Source organism: Ovis aries, chromosome 17, assembly GCF_016772045.2.
Source record: "Ovis aries strain OAR_USU_Benz2616 breed Rambouillet chromosome 17, ARS-UI_Ramb_v3.0, whole genome shotgun sequence".
Lineage (NCBI taxonomy): Eukaryota > Metazoa > Chordata > Mammalia > Artiodactyla > Bovidae > Ovis > Ovis aries.
Window position 1 is genome coordinate 15,616,177 of NC_056070.1, and position 18,888 is coordinate 15,635,064.

Consider the following 18,888-nt stretch of genomic DNA (forward strand, 5'->3'; position numbering starts at 1 on the left):
CAAAGAGTCGGACACGACTGAGCAACTGAACTGAACTGAACTGAGTGCATCCCGCAGAAGACCTAGAGTTCAGTTCAGTTGCTCAGTTACGTCCGACTCTGCAACCCCATGGACTGCAGGACCCCAGGCTTCCCTGTCCATCACCAAGTCCTGGAACCCACTCAAACTCATGTCCATCCTGTTGGTGATGCCATCCAACCATCTCATTCTCTGTCATCCTTCTCCTCCCACCTTCAGTCTTTCCCAGCATTAGGATCTTTTCAGATGAGTCAGTTCTTCACATCAGGTGGCCCAAGTATTGGAGTTTCAGCTTCAGCATCAGTCCTTCCAATGAATGTTCAGGACTGATTTCCTTTAGGATGGACTGGTTGGATGTCCTTGCAGTCCAAGGGACTTTCAAGAGTCTTCTCCTACACCACAGTTCAGAAGCATCACAGTTCAGAAGTTCTTTGATGCTCAGATTTCTTTGTAGTCCAACTCACATCCATACATGACTACTGGAAAAACTGTAGCTTTGACTAGATGGACCTTTGTTGGTAAACTAATGTCTCTGCTTTTAAATATGTTGTCTAGGTTGGTCATAGCTTTTCTTCCAAGGAGCAAGCATCTTTTAATTTCATGGCTGCAGTCACCATCTGCAGTGATTTTGGAGCCCCCCAAAATCATTGTTTCCCCATCTATTTGCCATGAAGTGATGGGACCGGATGCCATGATCTTAGTTTCCTGAATGTTGAGTTTTAAGCCAACTTTTTCACTCTCCTCTTTCATTTTCATCAAGAGGCTTTTTAGTTCCTCTTCACTTTCTGCCGTAAAGGTGGTGTCATCTGCATATCTGAGGTTATTGATATTTCTCTTGGCACTCTTGATTCCAGCTTGTGCTTCATCCAGTCCAGCATTTCTCATGATGTTCTCTGCATATAAGTTAAATAAGCAAGGTGATAATATACAGCCTTGATGTATTCCTTTCCTGATTTGGACCAAGTCTGTTGTTCCATGTCCAGTTCTAACTGTTGCTTCTTGACGTGGATACAGATTTCTCAAGAGGCAGATCAGGTGTTCTGGTATTCCCATCTCTTTCAGAATTTTCCACAGTTTATTGTGATCCACACAGTCAAAGGCTTTGGCGTAATCAATAAAGCAAAAGTAGATGTTTTTTTAGAACTCTCTTGCTCTTGCCTTTTCGATGATCCACTGTATGTTGGTAATTTGATCTGTGGTTCCTCTGCCTTTTCTAAATCCAGCTTGAAAATCTGGAACTTCATGGTTCACATACTGCTAAAGCCTGGCTTGGCGAATTTTGAGCATTACTTTATTAGTGTGTGAGATGAGTCCAATTATGCGATAGTCTGAACATTCTTTGGCATTGCCTTTCTTTGGGATTGGAATGAAAACTGACCTTTTCCAGTCTCGTGGCCACTGCTGAGTTTTCCAGATTTGCTGTCATATTGAGTGCAGCACTTTCACAGCATCATCTTTTAGGATTTGAAATAGCTCAACTGGAATTCCATCACCTCCACTATACTTGTTCATAGTGATGCTTCCTAAGGCCCACTTGACTTCTCATTCCAGGATGTCTGGCTCTAGGTGAGTGGTCACACCATCATGGTTATCTGGGTCATGAAGATCTTTTTGTACAGTTCTTCCATGTATTCTTGCCACCTCTTCTTAATATCTTCTGCTTCTGTTAGTTCCATACCATTTCTTCTGTTTATTGTGCTCATCTTTGCATGAAATGTTCCCTTGCTGCTGCTGCTGCTGCTGCTGCTAAGTCACTTCAATCGTGTCCGACTCTCTGCGACCCTATAGATGGCAGCCCACCAGGCTCCCCCGTCCCTGGGATTTTCCAGGCAAGAACACTGGAGTGGATTGCCGTTTCCTTCTCCAATGCATGAAACTGAAAAGTGAAAGTGAAGTCACTGGGCATGTCCAAGTCTTCGCGACCCCGTGGATTACAGCCTACCAGACTCCTCTGTCCATGTGATTTTCCAGGCAAGAGTACTGGAGTGGGGTGCCATTGCCTTCTCCCTTGGTATCTCTAATTTTCTTGAAGAGTTCTCTAGTCTTTCCCATTCTATTGTTTTCCTCTCTTTCTTTCATAATAGTGTTTCTTTGAGAAGTATCTTCCCCCATTCCAGTTTGAGATGCCACAGTCACATTTCCCTGTGCTGCTGAGAAACTGCAGAGTTTTGTTTCAATTTCTCTACATTGCCTTTAGTCCACTGTCGTGGATGTGAACTCTCATTTCAGCCTAAGCTGCAAACAACGCAGCAATGGAGGGGTTGAGAACATTGGTTTCAGAACATAGACTTGTGTTGAAATGCTAGCCCTTTTATGGAGCAGCCGCGTAACCTGGGGAGAAACTTAATGTGTTTTGGAGTTTTGTTTTCAGGCAGGTTGAAAGGAACTTCAGGTATTAGCCTCGGCTATCTCATAAGGTGGTTTGTGGAGTGAATGAGAAGGGAAAGCAATGAAAAACAATTCTGAGTGATTAGAAACCATTAATTAAAGGAACATAAAGAATTTTTTAAAGCATTTTTAAAGCTTCTCCAGGTGGTTGTCAAGTGCAGCCAATCCTGAGACCTAATGACTGAATAAATTATTAGATGTTGGGTTGGCCAAAAAGTTGGTTCATTTAGATTTTTGTATAACCTCATACAGAAAAGCCTGAACGAACTTTTTGGCCAATCCAATACTTTGGTGGAATTCCATAGAGAAAGAGAGTTATGTGATAATAGAATAGATGACCACAACACTTCATTGGATAGATACAATAAAAGCCTCTTCCCTCTGTGTCTATGTACACCACTTTTTTCCAATTTGTTGAAAAAAATGTACTTTGTGAATTGATCTTATCAATCAGTTGCTCTTTACTCTGGGCTTGGTGATCTTTTGACTGGGGTTATGAAAGACTGAGTTATAAATGAACTCTTAAAATACTAAGCGATATCACAATAATTTCATTTTAAAGCTACCTAGAAATTATTTAGCCTTTACAGTGCTGGGACTAATTGACTTTTACTGAGCAACATATTAATAGACATGTGCTTGTGTTGGTATTACTGTTCTCTGTCTAATGGCTCATTCATTAACTCATGACTCTGATCTTAATTGGGGGCTGTTAATATATTAAGGACGGTGTTTTTGAGTCTGGTAATGTGATGAATTGTGTCTGTTTCTATTCCCCGAGGCTAGTAGATTTTTGGTTTTTAAAACTCATTAAGCAGCCCTGGGGAAGACGATTAAAGTCACCACCAGTCTGGACTCAGAAAGGCACACTGTCATGGAAGGGATGCAGATGCTTTAAGCAGAGCATTTCAAATCTGAGTGTAACTTGCTACTGAAGTGGGCAAAATCACTCCAGTTTTCTGAATCTGGGTTCTCTCATCTGTAAAATGGGCCAGAGACTAATAATATAAACCCAGAACTAAGAAATTAAATGAGATAATCTAAGTAAACAACAAATTGATACATGTGCCTCTGAAATACTTAACCCACAGGGCAAGAAAATAGTTACTTCCATTGATTCTGTTATCCTTCTTTATCAACTACAGATTTTTATTATTTCTTTCTAGGGTAGAAAGTTTCTAGGGTAGCACATATTCAACCCAGGTCTCGTGCTGGGATCAACAGATCAGCTCCCATTGACTTTCTTTTCCTTTTTCAGAATGATGGTACAATTATTTTTGTATGTTGGATAAGTGGAGAAATAGAGGAAGGGAAATGAAAACAGTGATGGAGGTTTGACCTTACCAAAAACCTATTAATATGGATATATGATACTTGAATTGAGTGATCTGTGTCCTGAAATGTTAATATTCTCATATGGGGCTTTGGAAGTCAGCAGGAGTTGAATTCTCAACTATAATGAGCAGTTGTTTAGCAGATTATTAGTTAATATCTTTGGTGCCTACAAACACATTTTTATATTCTGTTTTTGTGGTATAAAGAGTCCTTTATTCCTGTTTTAAAAATAGCTAAATATCTGTTTTTTAGTTTAATTTATTGTTTATTGGGATAGAGTTGCTTTACAATTTTGTGTTAGTTTCTGCTGTACACCAAAGGGAATCAGCCAGACATATACATATATCCCTTCTTCCTTGGATTTCCTTCCCATTTAGGACATCACAGAGCATTGAGTAGGGTCCCTGTGCTTTACAGTAGGTTCTTCTTAGTTATCTATTTTATACAGAGTAACATATATATGCCAGTACCACCCTCTCAAAAAAAAAAAAAAAGAACTTTGGCCTTAAATTGTGCAGCTCTTTGGAATTTTGTCCTGTTTTAGGTGAGTGCCCAGGGCAAGTCTTGACTCTGAGATGCAGTGCGGGACACCCCATGGGCTCTGACCAATGGTGCCTTTCCTAGCCTGGTGGCTCTTTTAGGAGGAGCCAGGAGTAGAGTCTGAAAGGCAGAGGATTTACTCACAGAACAGCAATAGAGAGACCTTCTTTTGATTTCATGAAAACTAGACCTCAGTTTTAGCATCTCTTAATTTCAGCAGAACTTATATTTTTCAGTAACTCTCCAACAAAGGAAGAGAATGTCTAAAGATATTTTGGCTATTTAGTACTTCTTTTTTTTTTTTTTCCCAGCCTATAATAGATCTCTGTAAGAGTTGGAAAGGGAAATGGTATAAAATGTGGATAATGGCAGGGTTACCCAGAGTTATATGACTCCAGAGCCACGTTTTCAGTCACCATTAATGTAAAGAACCACATGACTCCTATATGACTGGTAGAATTTAGTATAATGTCACATTCATTTGGTGAAATTAACAGTCCTAAGGAGCCACCAATTAAGCATAAAGGGACTCATGTTACCAGAAGTCTGTGGTGTGAACATTACTGCCTTAAAGACATGGGAATCCTTTAAGATATTTTTAAACTTCTATTTTTTTTTTGGATTGCTGCTGCTGCTGCTAAGTTGCTTCAGTTGTGTCCAACTCTGTGTGACCCCATAGACAGCAGCCTACCAGGCGCCCCCGTCCCTGGGATTCTCCAGGCAAGAACACTGGAGTGGGTTGCCATTTCCTTCTCCAATGCATGAAAGTGAAAAATGAAAGTGAGTCACTCAGTCGTGTCTGACCCTCAGTGACCCCATGGACTGCAACCTTCCAGGGTCCTCTGTCCATGGGATTTTCCAGGCAAGAGTACTGGAGTGGCGTGCCATTTTTTTGTATTTTTTTGCTATTGCTAAGTCACTTCAGTCGTGTCCGACTCTGTGCGACCCTATAGACTGCAGCCCACCAGGCTCCCCCATCCCTGGGATTCTCCAGGCAAGAACACTGGAGGGTAAAGCAAATTAACAAACAATGTTGCAACAGTTTCAGGCGAGCAGCAAAAGGTCTCAGCCATACATATGCATGTATACTTTCTCCTCCAAACTCCCCTCCTGTCCAGGCTGCCAGATAGCACTGAGCAGAGTTCCGTGTGCTATACAGTAGGTCCTTGCTGGTTATCCATTTTAAATATAGCAGTGTGTACACGGCGACCCCAAACTCCCTAACTATCCCTTCCCGATGTCCCCTTCCTTCCCCCCAGCAATCATAAGCTCATAAGCCTGTGAGTCTTTTTCTGGAAGACCTCTAAGATTGGATGCATCCAAACTAAGAGTGTTTACATTTTTCTCACTGTGATCTCTTTTTGCTTGGAAATCTCTAGAATGTTCCTGTGTACATCATTTACATGACACGTTTTGACACGTGAAAGATGATCACATTTGCCTAGCGAAGGCCAGGATTGCAAGTCACACTCATTGCTCTTTGGATCCTTTTTGGATAGTGTTCAGGCTTCAGGATTAACTGCTTTTACTAAGAGAATTACCTGCAGTTATCCATTTTTAACTGGTTTACTGAAGACTTCACTCAGTAGACTGGGCTTCCCTGATGGCTCAGACTGTAAAGAATCTGGCTGCAATTCAGGAGGCACAGGAGATGTGGGTTAGATCCCTGGGTCAGGAAGATCTTCTGGAGAAGGGCATGGCTACCCACCCCAGTGTTCTTGCCTGGAAAATTCCATGGACAGAGGAGACTGGTGGGCTATAGTCCATGGGGTCACACATGCTTGGACACGACTGAGCGATTAACGCTTTTACTTTCACTTTACTCAATAGACCAACATATAGTGGCATCCCTTTCCCCCTCCAATCATATTTAACTACTATGCTCTGTTGATCTTTTTTGTTTTCTTTTCATTTTGTAATTGTGTGTTTGGAAGATTCCTTAGCTTTGCAGTAGCTTTCAGATATTAAAAAAGTTTATTTGGGTTAGGATGTGGTAGCTGGGATCAGCAACTCTCTCTGACACCACATAGAAATGAGTCAAATGTTACAAAAGTCATGTTTGAAAACATCATCAAGCCATGATAGTAATAGCTAACATGGTCGTGCTCAGTCATGTCTGACTCTTTGCTGCCTCATGGACGGTAGCCTGTCTGTCTCCTCTGTCCATGGGATTCTCCAGGTAAGAATATTGGAGTAGGTTGTCATTTCCTCTGCTAGGCGATCTTCCCAACGCAGGGGTCGAACTTGCTTCTCCTGAATTGCAGGCAGATTCAAGAAAACTAAAATTCCAGAGAAAGGAGGACCTTTCAGAGTTGAGCTATCAGGAGCATGTGTATTCTCCTTCCCAGGCCTTTGGTGATTCTGAGAGTGGGCTAAAGAACAGGACTTCACCTGGACAGAGGGCTGCTGCCCAGAGAAAGAGAAATTAGCCAAGCTTTCAGCAGCTGTATTGGATGGTGTGAGAAACTGAGTCTTGAGGGTCCTCAAATTAATGGTCATTATTTTCTCAGAAGAGACTAGCTGAATCCTGACCCTGGCAGGAGCCGAAGAACCAGGCCAAAGGTTTATAAAAAAAGCAGAGTGGAACCGCTCACCATTTCACAGTGTTTAGGGAACCGTGCAAAGAGACCAAAACCAAGCAAGAGCCCCAGTCCTAGAGGGAGTGGTGAATTGATGCTGAGTGACTAAAAAGCCATTTTTCACCTGCGGGCAATGAACAGATTTTCTCTCTGTAGCTGGAAGCCTGAGTATCTGTCTTGACTAAACACAAGGCAGCCAGCTGGCTCAGAAGCCAGCAGATTCGGGTTTTCACGTGTAGCTGAAATAACAAACTTAGAGAACAAAAGGGACTCAAATGTATGGCTGCTCTGTCTCTAAAGACAGATGCTGAAGCTGAGGTTCAGTGCAGCAGTGGTCCACTGAGACATCTGAGAATCTCTAGCATCCTTTCAAGGGCTGAGGAGCAAAGGCGAATTAGGCTCTCCACTGAGGGCCATACCCTACAACACAGATAGACTGAGTGTCTTAGTTTGCTAAGGCTACCGTGACCAAGTGCCGCAGACGGAGTGGCTTAAAGAGCAGAAATTTATTTTCTCCCATTTCTGGCCTCTGGAAGTCCGAGACCACGGTGTCAGCAGGGATGAGGTTTTCTGAGACCTCTCTCCTTGACTTGCAGTTGACCACCCTCCTTGCAGATTGGGGGTTTTTTTTTGTTGTTGTTGTTTTCCTTTGATTTGGACCATTTTAAAAGTCATCATTGAATTTGTTACAATATTGCTTCTGTCTTATGTTTTTGGTTCTTTGGCCATGAGGCATGTGGCATCCTAGCTCCCTGAGCAGGGATCAGACCTGCATCTGCGTACGTCAGAAGGTTAAGTCTTAACCACTGGACCACCAGGAAGTCCTCTGCTGATTCTTCACTTGATCCTCACTTTGTGTTTGCACCTCTGGTGTGTCTTCCTCTTCTCATCAGGGCACTGGTCCTATTGCATTAGGACCCCATCCTAGTGGTCTCATTTAAACCTAATTACCCTATCTCCAATTGTAGTCATTTCCAAGATGTTGTGATTAGGGCTTCAGAATATGAAACTGAGACTGGGTCGGGGAGTGAAGGGTTAGGAGGTAGGGGTAGAAGGTGGGGATTCAGCCTGAAACACTGAGTCTTTTCAGCTCAACTCTGTCTCAAATCAATCCCTGACTTAATGACCAGAGCAGCCTCTCCTCCATAGCATGGTACAGTAAAGCATAGCAAAGGAAAGGATATTTCTAAAACAGATAGTATCTGGAGCTTTTATAGATGCTTGACATTTAAGAAAGTTGCTAAGTGCCTTCATAACCAGAAGACAAATTCCCTTCCTTATTAGGCATTTTTAGGTGCAAATGAATATCTACCATTGTCATCTGTGGCTGTTTCACTCGTAAGCATTCTAGTGTGTGTGTATTCAGTGCTAAGTCATGTCTAACTTTTTGCAACCCCATGGACTGCAGCACACCAGGCTTCCCTGTCCTTCACTATCTCCCAGAGTTTGCTCAAATTCATGTTTATAGAGTCAGTGATGCTATCTAGCCATGTCTTTCTCTGCTGTCCTGCTCCTCCTTTTGCCCTCAGTCTTTCCCAGCATCAGGGTCTTTTCCAGTGAGTTAGCTCTTCACATGAGGTGGCCAGAGTATTGGAGCTTAAGCTTCAGCATCAGTCCTTCCAAAGAATATTCAGGGTTGATTCCTTTAGAATTGACTTGTTTAATCTCCTTGCTGTCCAAGGGACTCTCAAGAGTCTTCTCCAGCACCACAATTGGAAAGCATCAGTTCTTCGGTACTCAGCTTCTTTATGGTCCAACTCTCCATAAATGACTACTGAAAAAACCATAGCTTTGACCAGATGGGCTAGACCTCAGACTTTAGCAGGCATATGAATTACCCGGGGATCTTAATGAAATGAAGACTGGTTCAGGATGGCTGCCCTGGTGGCTCAGACTGTAAAGAAACCGCCTGCAATGCAGGAGACCCTGGTTTGATCCCTGGGTTGCGAAGATACTTTGGAGAAGGGAATGGCTACCCATTCCAGTATTCTTTTCTGGAGAATCCCATGGACAGAGGAGTCTGGCAAGCTACAGTCCTTGGGGTCACAAAGAGTCGAACACAACTAAGTGACTAATACTTTGCTTTCAATATGTCTGGAAGGGGCCTGAGATTCTGCATTTCTGTAACAAGCTTAATGGGATGGCCCTCAGACCATCCTGCTAACCAGCTGCGGATCAGTGAGTGATGACTGCGTATGCTAGAGTTTAAGAAACATTGCCCAATAAATAATGCCTAAGATTGCTTCCAGCTCTGAGCTCTGTTAGCATTTTTTAAAAACAATATTTTTTAAAAAATAGCCATATTCTATCTCTTTGACTATAAAACAGTGCATTTTTGTGAACTTGTATAGGACTTGGAGGGGAGCCAGACATTTCTCTTGTGATCAGGTTTCCATGCGTTTGTTATAGTAAGGTTATTCTTTATCTCATTCCAAGTGGAACAAGTAAATCTGATGGTTTTATATATTTTAATTTGAGATACAGAGAACTGTAGTAACAATTTTGTTAGAAAAAAGGGCAAGTTTCAATGACACATTCGTTACAGGAGACCTTCCTGGATTTGACAATAGTCTGCAGAAAGGATCTGGGTTTTCCCCTTGTCCCAAGTGTGTTTCTCCACTGCTGCCAACACCTTCCCCTCTTCCTTCCAGCTGGGACCCTGCTGGGAAAGATTGCTTCTTCCTCACCTACCAATGAAGTCCAGGCTTGGACACCTCGGTGCGTGGCCTCTTCTTCCATGGATCTGGATACCTAACAATAACCTAGCGCCACTCACATATGAAAAAATACAGCAATCACCCTCTTCCTATGCTTAAGGCACATGCCTAGGCTCTTTATAACAAGGGTGACTCATTTAAGAACAGCTTCTTATATCAACTTGTGGAGTGCTTTATTCAGCCGCAGCAGGAGTAGCCCAAGGGGCCTCTTAATTGAACAATTAGCTCATGAACAAGTCACTCAGAATTTGATGAAAGAGTCGCCATCACTATCTGCTACCTGATTTTCCTTTGTTTCTTTTTTTTTCAGGGTAAATTTAGTATGTAGAAGGTTGAGCTTATAAAGTTGATAGAGAAGGAAATGAATTTGTTTTACAGGAATCTTAAGAAACATTCAAGATGGAATATATAATTTTCTCCATGACCACTCCTAGGAATTGATCTTTCTTGCTTTATTTGTTGATATCATAAAAGTCCAGACAAAAGGAAGTTGTAAGAACTTTAAATATGTAGCCAGGCAGACATTCTTATGTCCCAGGAGGGGATGGGGGAGGGGTATGGTGAAGCAAAACAGGACGAAGAACTGCTAATAAGACCAAAAAAGGAAAAATGAATTTATAAAGAAGACCAGAAAATCTCAGGAGGCATGACACTGCTGATGAACTGGAATATTCCAGATGCTATAGAGACAGTCATTGCTTCATCCCTTTCTCACTAAGAGGTCTCTGCTAAATCTGTCTAGGGTTTATTTATGGGGTTTTGTTTTTGTTTCTTTTCAGTGACATATTCCTCTCTCAGTCCTATCTCCGTCTCTCTGCTTCCTCCATCTTTTTTCTCTGTCATCTCTTCCATCTCTCTTTTTCTCTCCCCCTGCAATTTTCTCTCTTCTTCCTTCCCTTTTTCTCTCTTGTTTCTTCCTCCTTTCCTCTCTGTGTCCCATACTGTTCTAAGTGCTGGAAAGATGTCTCACTCACAATCACCTATGGAGTCTCTTATTAACCCCATGTTAGAGATGACTGACGTAAAGGGAAAAGATGACTGGAATAAGGAGGTTAAATAATCCCCCAACATGACTCTGGGCAGAGTTTGAATGATCCAGGAGGGGACTTCCTTAATGGTCCAGTGGCTGAGACTCTGTGGTCCCCATGCAGGGGGCCTGGGTTTGATCCCTGGTTGGGGAACTAGATCCCGCATGCCACAGTGAAGATCAAAGATCCCATGTGCTGCAACTTAGACCTGGCACAGCCAAATAAATAAATACTTTTAAAAATTGTCCTATTGTCTAGAAATTGTATACAACTCCAGGTCCATAACATGTGATCTCTCTCCCCAAACCAAGTTGACTCTTGTGTCCTTAGAGGCCCCATGTTAGAGTGTCTTCTGAATACTCACTCTTTTCCAAACACAGATGGGTCTTTATGACTCCATGCCTGCTACATAACACCTTGTTTGCTTGGCCACCTTCTCCTTTGCCTCAGACTCCTACTCACCTTTCAAAACGCAGACCTCCTCTGTTGTGAAGCCTTTCTTGATGCTTACAGGCTGCATCAGTTACTCTTCACTCTGCATTAAGACAGGAATGTACCCACATTTTCATTTTAGAACTTACTACATTGTCCTGGATTGTTCATACATTAATGCTGTCCACTAGACTCTAAAGTCCCCAAGAGAAGGAATGGGACCTTATTCACTGACAAACCCAGTGTTTTCACTGTGAGGAGGGATGTATATTATGTAAGAAAAGCATGGTCGATTTGTAACCTATATACTGTCACTGCAGTGGTATTGATCTTAAATATATAAATTAAAACTCTACATATAAACTGATTTAAACAAACATTTCCTATACAAATTTGACTTTATAAAATTTGAAATTTGTTTATTAGTTTGTCTTTAAGTTCCTCTAAATTAAGAGTTCCTCTTGTGATTTAAACGTGCCACGGTACAGGAAAATATGAAGTACAGATACGTTTTAAAAATACTTCTGTTACATAAAGTGAGGCTCACTCTGTCTTTCCCTCCTGTTTGCACATGTACACACAGAGAGACAGGCAGACACACACACACACATACACACGCACACGCACGCTGAATATGCAAACTGGTCAGTGAATAGCTTTAGACATTTTCATAGTTTGCAACTTTGGGTTAAGAATCTTTTTTTCTCTATGCAGTTTATTCATATTAATAAGGTATAAATGTTCTACTGATAAAACCAGTATAAATTTAGGAGTTTAATGACTATGTTGCAACAATTGTCAGTATTTTTATACCTTTGTCCAATATTATATTACATAGTGTATATATATTTATATATATTTATACATACGCTCACTTAATGTAGTCCTATGTATTTTTTTTTTTTTACTTCTTTTGCTTTCTTTCTACATTCAACCATATGTCCTTGGTTAATGCTTTTGGATGTCAAATATTTTCTTAAAATGATGATACATATACACATATATATATGTGTATATGGGTTGCATATATGTGAATATTCACTATATATATTTCTAGTATATAGTCTGCATATACGTATATATACACACACACACACACACACACACATACTGTCTTTAGTCTACCTGTACATACATGCACACACATTACATTACAGCTTGCCATGTATTAATATATAGTTTCTGAGTTTCTTTATCCTCTGAGGCCAGCTAATGATTTCCACATAATGAGACTGAAGGTATATGTGAACATTCTGGACCAAAGAATGTTAATGCAGCCACCAACCTGGAAATGCCCTTAACTAGTGAGCACTCTGTCATGAAACCCAGAGTTGAGTGTGTGCTGTAAATTATGTTGTTTACTCTGTTGGGATCTCTCCTGTCATTATTTTGTGCTCTGGTGAACGATTTTGAGTCGTAATGACTGACAAATTATACAAGTGATAATGCTGGATCTGTCATAAAGAAACAAAGAATAAGATTGCCATTGCTGCACGCCCAAAGGGATTTTGTTTAAATGACCCCCTAAAATGTTGATCCATTATATGTTCCTGGGTTCCTCTCTCCCATCTCTCTGTGCTCTCCAAATAAGCACAGTGTTCTTGTATATTGCTCTATATTCATTTAACTTGTTTAGCACATCTTTGCTGTAAATTTAGATATAGTAGATTTAGGATTTATGTTTTCCTCTTGCTTTTACTGCTTTTTCTTAAGTGAGAAAGATAATTGTGATTTCTTTTGATCTGAAAAAAAGTTTTAATAGAGAATCATAGACTCAGTAGCAATACATCAGAGTCAATATCCTGGGCCAGGAAAGAACACAAGATATTTTGAAAGAGCCTCGGGTAATTATAATGTACAACCAGGGTTGAGGATCACCACTCAGGAGAAGAAGTATGTCTACTTATTATGTAAGGAGTTGATTTTTTTTCACCTGGAATGCTTTTGAAACATAAGAAAATCTTCCCCAGATGACTATTTTATACTGTTTTCCTCTTTGGGGCTTCCGTGGTGTCTCAGTGGTAAAGAATCTGCCTGCAATGCAGGAGACTGCCTACAATGCAAAAGACAGGGGCTTGATCTCTTGGTTGGGGAGTTTGCCTGGAGTAGGAAATGGCAACCCACTCCAGTATTCTTGCATGGGGAATCTCTTGGACAGAGGAGCCTTGGTAGGCTAATGGCCATGGGGTCACAACAGAGTCAAACACAACTTAGCAACTAAATCACTACCATCATTTTTTCTCTTCCACGATTGAGAATTCGTTTCAGATGAATCTGGATGCAGTTATCTCAAAATTTGGCTGAGAATTCTTAAGTGGGAGGCATATCCTAAAAGGATGGTGCGTCTTGGTTCTTATGCAGAGAAGAAATATGTATAAGCATGCATGCAACAGCATTCTCTAGGTCACTCTGTTCTTTCCCTGGAATGCTGAATGAAGGTTGCTTTTCCAGGAGATTAAAAGTGATTCACCTAAAGCCCTGATATCTCTGTATTTGACAAGGAGTGTTGAGCTGAGGATTCAGGCAGCTCTGTCTACTTAGGGGCATCAGGAATTTCAGGACCTATGAAAGGACAGCTTTGTAGCTGCCCATGGTGGAAGCTATATACAAGTACCTTCAGTAATGATTAACCACAGAGTCTGAATTGATGCCAGATAAAAAGGAAAATGAAAAGGACACCTATATGACACTTCCGCACTGGTTTCTACTCTGAAAGTGGTTCAGAAAATGTTTGTTTTTCTCCTTAGGTTCGAACCAGTGTTGTACCTGAACACAAGGATCCCCCACCAGAGGTTGGGGTAAGTGTTTCTTAGGTTTCCAAAAGGCATACTTGTTGCTTCTAAGCTAATCATTTGGATTTTTCTCTGGCCTGCTGCCTGGTAGCTGACAAGTAAAACTGAGTTACATTAACTGGGTGTGAGTTTGCAAGGAGACATTGTCACATATTTGCTGAATTGCATGGACTTCATTCCTTTTCTCCTGAAAATCATCATGATGTGAATTCATCTTTAGTTAAAGTGGCTAGAGAAAAGTCTAGAAATGGCCCTGCAGGAAACTGAGATGCCATTGGAACCAACATTCCTGGACCAACAGGAGGCTGGGCAATTGAAGATGTGAGTTCTACCTCCCCAGCAAGGAGACAGAGGACTAACTGGCCCTGGCCATGGGACTGTGACGTTTCTGCTCCCTGCGGCTTCAACACCGTTGAGTTTAGTCATTTAGTCACGTCCAACTCTTTGCAACCCCATGGACTGCAGCATTTCAGGCTTCCCTGTCCTTCACTATCTTCCATAGTTTGCTGAAACTCACATTCATTGAGTCGGTGATGCCATCCAACCATCTCATCTTCTGCCGTTCCCTTCTCCTCCTGCCCTCAGTCTTTCCCAGCATCAGGGTCTTTTCCAGTGAGTCAGTTCTTCACGTCAGGTGGCCAAAGTTTTGGAGTTTCAGCCTCAGCGTCAGTCCTTCCAATGAATATTCAGGGTGGATTTTCTTTAGGATTGACTGGTTTGATCTCCTTGAGCACAGGTCAGAGAAAAACTGCCACCAGAGTATGGCCTAGTGTTGGGAGATCCAGCTAAGGTTTTCCTGCTGCATCGGAACCATCGCCTCTTCAGCTTTTAGAAGTTGGGAGAACAAGAGGTTAATAGGTGATTTTGCTTAGACAAGGCAGTGGAAGCTCTTGAAATGATAGCCCAGGAGGCTTGTCCCTGGGATCTGGAATTCAGAAAGGAGGAAAAGTCCAGAAATAAGTTGAGTCTAAGAGACCTGTGGCTGAGCCAACTGAAAGGCGGATTTGAAATTCCCTGAAGTCCTACATGCAATTAGCAGCCGTCTTCTGGTGGGTGTGGGGAACCCTGTACTAGGTAGCGTTCACTTCCTCTTTGGCCACAGCTGCCATTCCAACTGGCCAAAGGGAGCCATCCAGAAAGCATGAACTGGCTGAGAAGTGAGTCAGCCTCCTCTGCATCTGTTAGCGAAGGCAAAGAAAAATGGTGCTTCATGCTCGCTCATGCTGAACACTGACTTCAAGTCTCTTCCTGGGGCAGGTTGAATAACTCCGATTCAAGTGAATTTTCATGCTTTGTTTCCTGTCTGTCCCTTTAGCCTCTTTTACTCCTCTTACTTCCACCACCAGTGTCACTGCCAAGACTACAAGGGCTTTTATACTTTTCCGCAAGAGACTGGCAAGTCCTTCCAGCCTCAGGCTTCCCTCCCAGCAGGCCCCATGCAGTCTCGCTGCCCAGCTGCAGCTCCCTACTGGTGCTATCTCCCATTCCAAGACTTTGGTTTGCCAACTATCTTGTATTTGTTTAGACCACCAGAATACAAAGGGAGGGTATGTCCAAAGATAATCACATAATATGTTAAGAATCTAGTATATTTTCCGACACATCAGATATCAGTGAAATGGCAGTTATATTGCTGAACTATATCTCAAGCATGATAAACATGACCCTAAATAAGAATAAGTCAGCATGCTTTGGGGGCTTCCTTGGTGGCTCAGATGGTAAAGAATCTGTTTGCAGTTCAGGAGACCCAGGTTCAATTCCTGCACCAAGAAGATTCCTTGGAGAAGGGAATGGCAACCCACTCCAATATTATTGCCTGGAGAATTCCACGGACAGAGGAGCCCAGTGGGCTACAGTCCATGAGGTTGCAAAGAGTTAGACATGGCCGAGCAACTAACACTTTAAAGCATGCCTTGGCTTTCTAACATTCTCAAAATACATGGTATTCTGATAGGGAAGAATTGCCATACCTTGAGAAGCTATGAAGAACCACTGGTTAATATACATCTCATCACTCCTCAGAACGTTTTTTTTTTTTTTTTTTGGATACTGATAAAATTCTTGAGGATTTAAGTTCTTGGTCAATGTGTCAAGAACTCTAGCCACTAAGTACTCCTATTTTAAAAATGAGCTAACATTTTATTATAAATCTTTCAAATACGTCCCATACATTTCTTTGCATTCTTCAGCAGCATCTATCAGAGGCACCCACGTCTTTGTTGCTGACTTAGTCAAGCGATACCAATTTGTGCTGTGAAAACTTTTCAGGTGTATTCATAGTAAAGATGTAATTTTATAATATATATGACTTCACCCTAAAGTCCTTTTTGATGTTTTTTGTAGACTCTTCATCACATTGTAATAGATTTCCTCTCAGTTTTTTTTTTTTCTTTCTGATGTATTTTTTCAGCCCAAATATTTCATGTATGCTCTGACCCTTCCTGTGGGGTTGGAGACTGTGCAACAATGTCTGTTAGGGTTGAGAGTGAAGAAAAAATACTTGTACAAAGGTATGAAAAAAGCCCTGTCCTGTAAGTTATTTGTAGGAGATGTTATGTATCAGCCTCACGATATCAACTTCAAGTTTTCAAAGACCTTTTACAACTTATACCACAGTTACTCTGTATAGTTTTATGAGACTAGGACACAGTATAACGGACATATCCATTTAACCTCAAAACCAGCACTGTCTAATAGAAATACAATGTGTGCTACATATATAATTTAAAATTTTCTAGTAGCCTGTGCTTTTAAAAGTGTAAAAAGATACAGGTGAAATTAATTATAATATTTTATTTAACCCCATCTATGCAGAAATATTATTTCAAAATGTAATCAGTATAAAAATCATTAATGATATACGTCACACTCTTTTCATATCACATATTATAACTCTGATGCGTATTTACACGTAGAACACATCGCAATTCACAATAGCCGCAAACTAGTGCTCAAGCTGGATAATGCAGCTCTGGACAGCACTTGAAACAATTTGGGAGGTTCACGCAAGTTGAAATGTAAAGACAACCTATTACTTGTGATGGGGGGTAAGCCAGTTAACTCCTATGGGTCCCTGATTTTTATCTACAGGCGGGCCATGTCTCTACAAGTATTAACTTTCTTTGAATGCATCCAGACTCCACAAGTCTTAACTTTCTTTGATTTCATCCAGATATTTCTTGGGCTCTGATAAACGTTCCACATGATCTAATAAAAATTTGATGTACAAAAATCATAGCTATGGTGTACTCAGCACTATGAACTGCAAGGAACCACATAACATTAATATATCTCTTTCACTAGGGTGTTGTTCAGTTATTAAGTTGTATCCAACTCTTTGCAACCCCATGGACTGCTGCATGCCAGGCTTCTCTGTCCGTCACTATCTCTTGGAGTTTGCTCGAACTCATGTCCGTTGAGTCATAATGCCATCCAACCATCTCATCCTCTGTCGACCGCTTCTCCTCCTGCTCTCAATCTTTCCCAGCATCAGGGTCTCTTCCAGTGAGTCAGCTCTTCACATCAGGTGGCCAAAGTATTGGATCTTCAACTGTAGCACCAGTCCTTCCAATGAATATTTAGGGTTGGTTTCCTTTAGGATTAACTGGTTGATCTCCTTGCAGTCCAAGTGACTCTCAAGAGTCTTCTCCAGCACCATAGTTTAAAAGCATCAGTTCTTTAGTACTCAGCCTTCTTTATGGTCCAACTCTCACATTTATACATGACTACTAGAAAAACCATAGCTTTGACTACACAGACCTTTGTCGGTAAAGTGATGATTCTGCTTTTTAACACACTGTCTAGGTTTGTCATAGCTTTTCTTCTTTTAATTGGCTGCAGTCACCGTCTGCAGTGATTTTGGAGCCCAAGAAAATAAAATCTGCCACTGTTTCCATTATTTCCCTATCTATTTGCCGTGATGTGATGGGACCAGATGCCATGATCTTAGTTGTTTGAATGTTGAGTTTTAAGCTAGCTTTTTCACTCTCTTCTTTCACCTTAATCAAGAGGTTCTTTAGTTCCTCTTCACTTTGTCTCATTTGGCAGAAGAACTTATTTTTCACTAGAGTTTATTTGAAGTTATGTTTTGCCTGAATCTAAGTTTTATTTTTAAACATGTGTTTTCCTTTTTTATAACTGGAATTTCTCTAATTTCTCTCAGACATTTTTTAATACTCTGCCTTTTCCAAAAATACTTACAGTGGACTTATGTTTAAGTCATCTGACTTCTGGGCATATTTTCCTTAAGCACTATATAATCTAATATTTATGCAGTGGTTTCTATTTTCCCAGTAATGTACGAAGTGCTTTGCCTAGATTACTTTAATTCTTATAACAGTAACTGTGAGAAAGAACTGTTATCATATGCAACTGTTTCATACAGAAACTAAGGCCTAATGTAGTGGAATAAATTGTACAATTCCTAGGTTTGTGAGAGAAAAGACAGACCTACAGAGCTCTTCAATGCCCATCAGTGGACAAGTAGCCTGGGGGCTTGGAGAAATGATTTATTTGCCCAGATTTTAATTTTTGGATATAATCCTGATTTTAGAATAGCACTTTAGACCTCCAATTCTAGTGTCACTATTTTTGAAAAAATTTTCCCCCTAATATTGGAGCTTCTGCTTTAAAACCTTTAGGCTTAGAATTTTATAAACAACATTGAAGGAGAAATAAAAATGTTACCTAAGTTACATGTGGAATATAAAAATTTGTTAAAAATAATTTTATTAAATTTTATGATTATGATCAAAATGGCAGTAAGATAGAGTACGCTTACTCCTTGGAAGAAAAGTATGACCAACCTAGATAGCATATTGAAAAGCAGAGACATTACTTTGCCAACAAAGGGCCGTCTAGTCAAGGCTATGGTTTTTCCAGTGGTCACGTATGGATGTGAGAGTTGGACTGTGAAGAAGGCTGAGCACCGAAGAATTGATGCTTTTGAATTGTGGTGTTGGAGAAGACTCTTGAGAGTCCCTTGGACTGCAAGGAGATCCAACCAGTCCATTCTGAAGGAGATCAGCCCTGGGATTTCTTTGGAAGGAATGATGCTAAA

The 18,888-nt window shown here is 41.0% G+C and overlaps 1 protein-coding gene across 14 annotated transcripts in view; it reads left to right on the forward strand.

The window, feature by feature from the left end:
- The window catches only part of INPP4B (inositol polyphosphate-4-phosphatase type II B), an 887,198-nt gene that overhangs the window by 570,110 nt on the left and 298,200 nt on the right, over positions 1-18,888 (forward strand). For all 14 annotated transcript variants that reach the window (XM_015101375.4, XM_042234315.2, XM_060400642.1 and 11 more), the window contains one exon: positions 13,785-13,835. In XM_015101375.4, the coding sequence (XP_014956861.3) occupies positions 13,785-13,835 (51 nt within the window). The remainder of the gene's footprint in view (positions 1-13,784; positions 13,836-18,888) is intronic.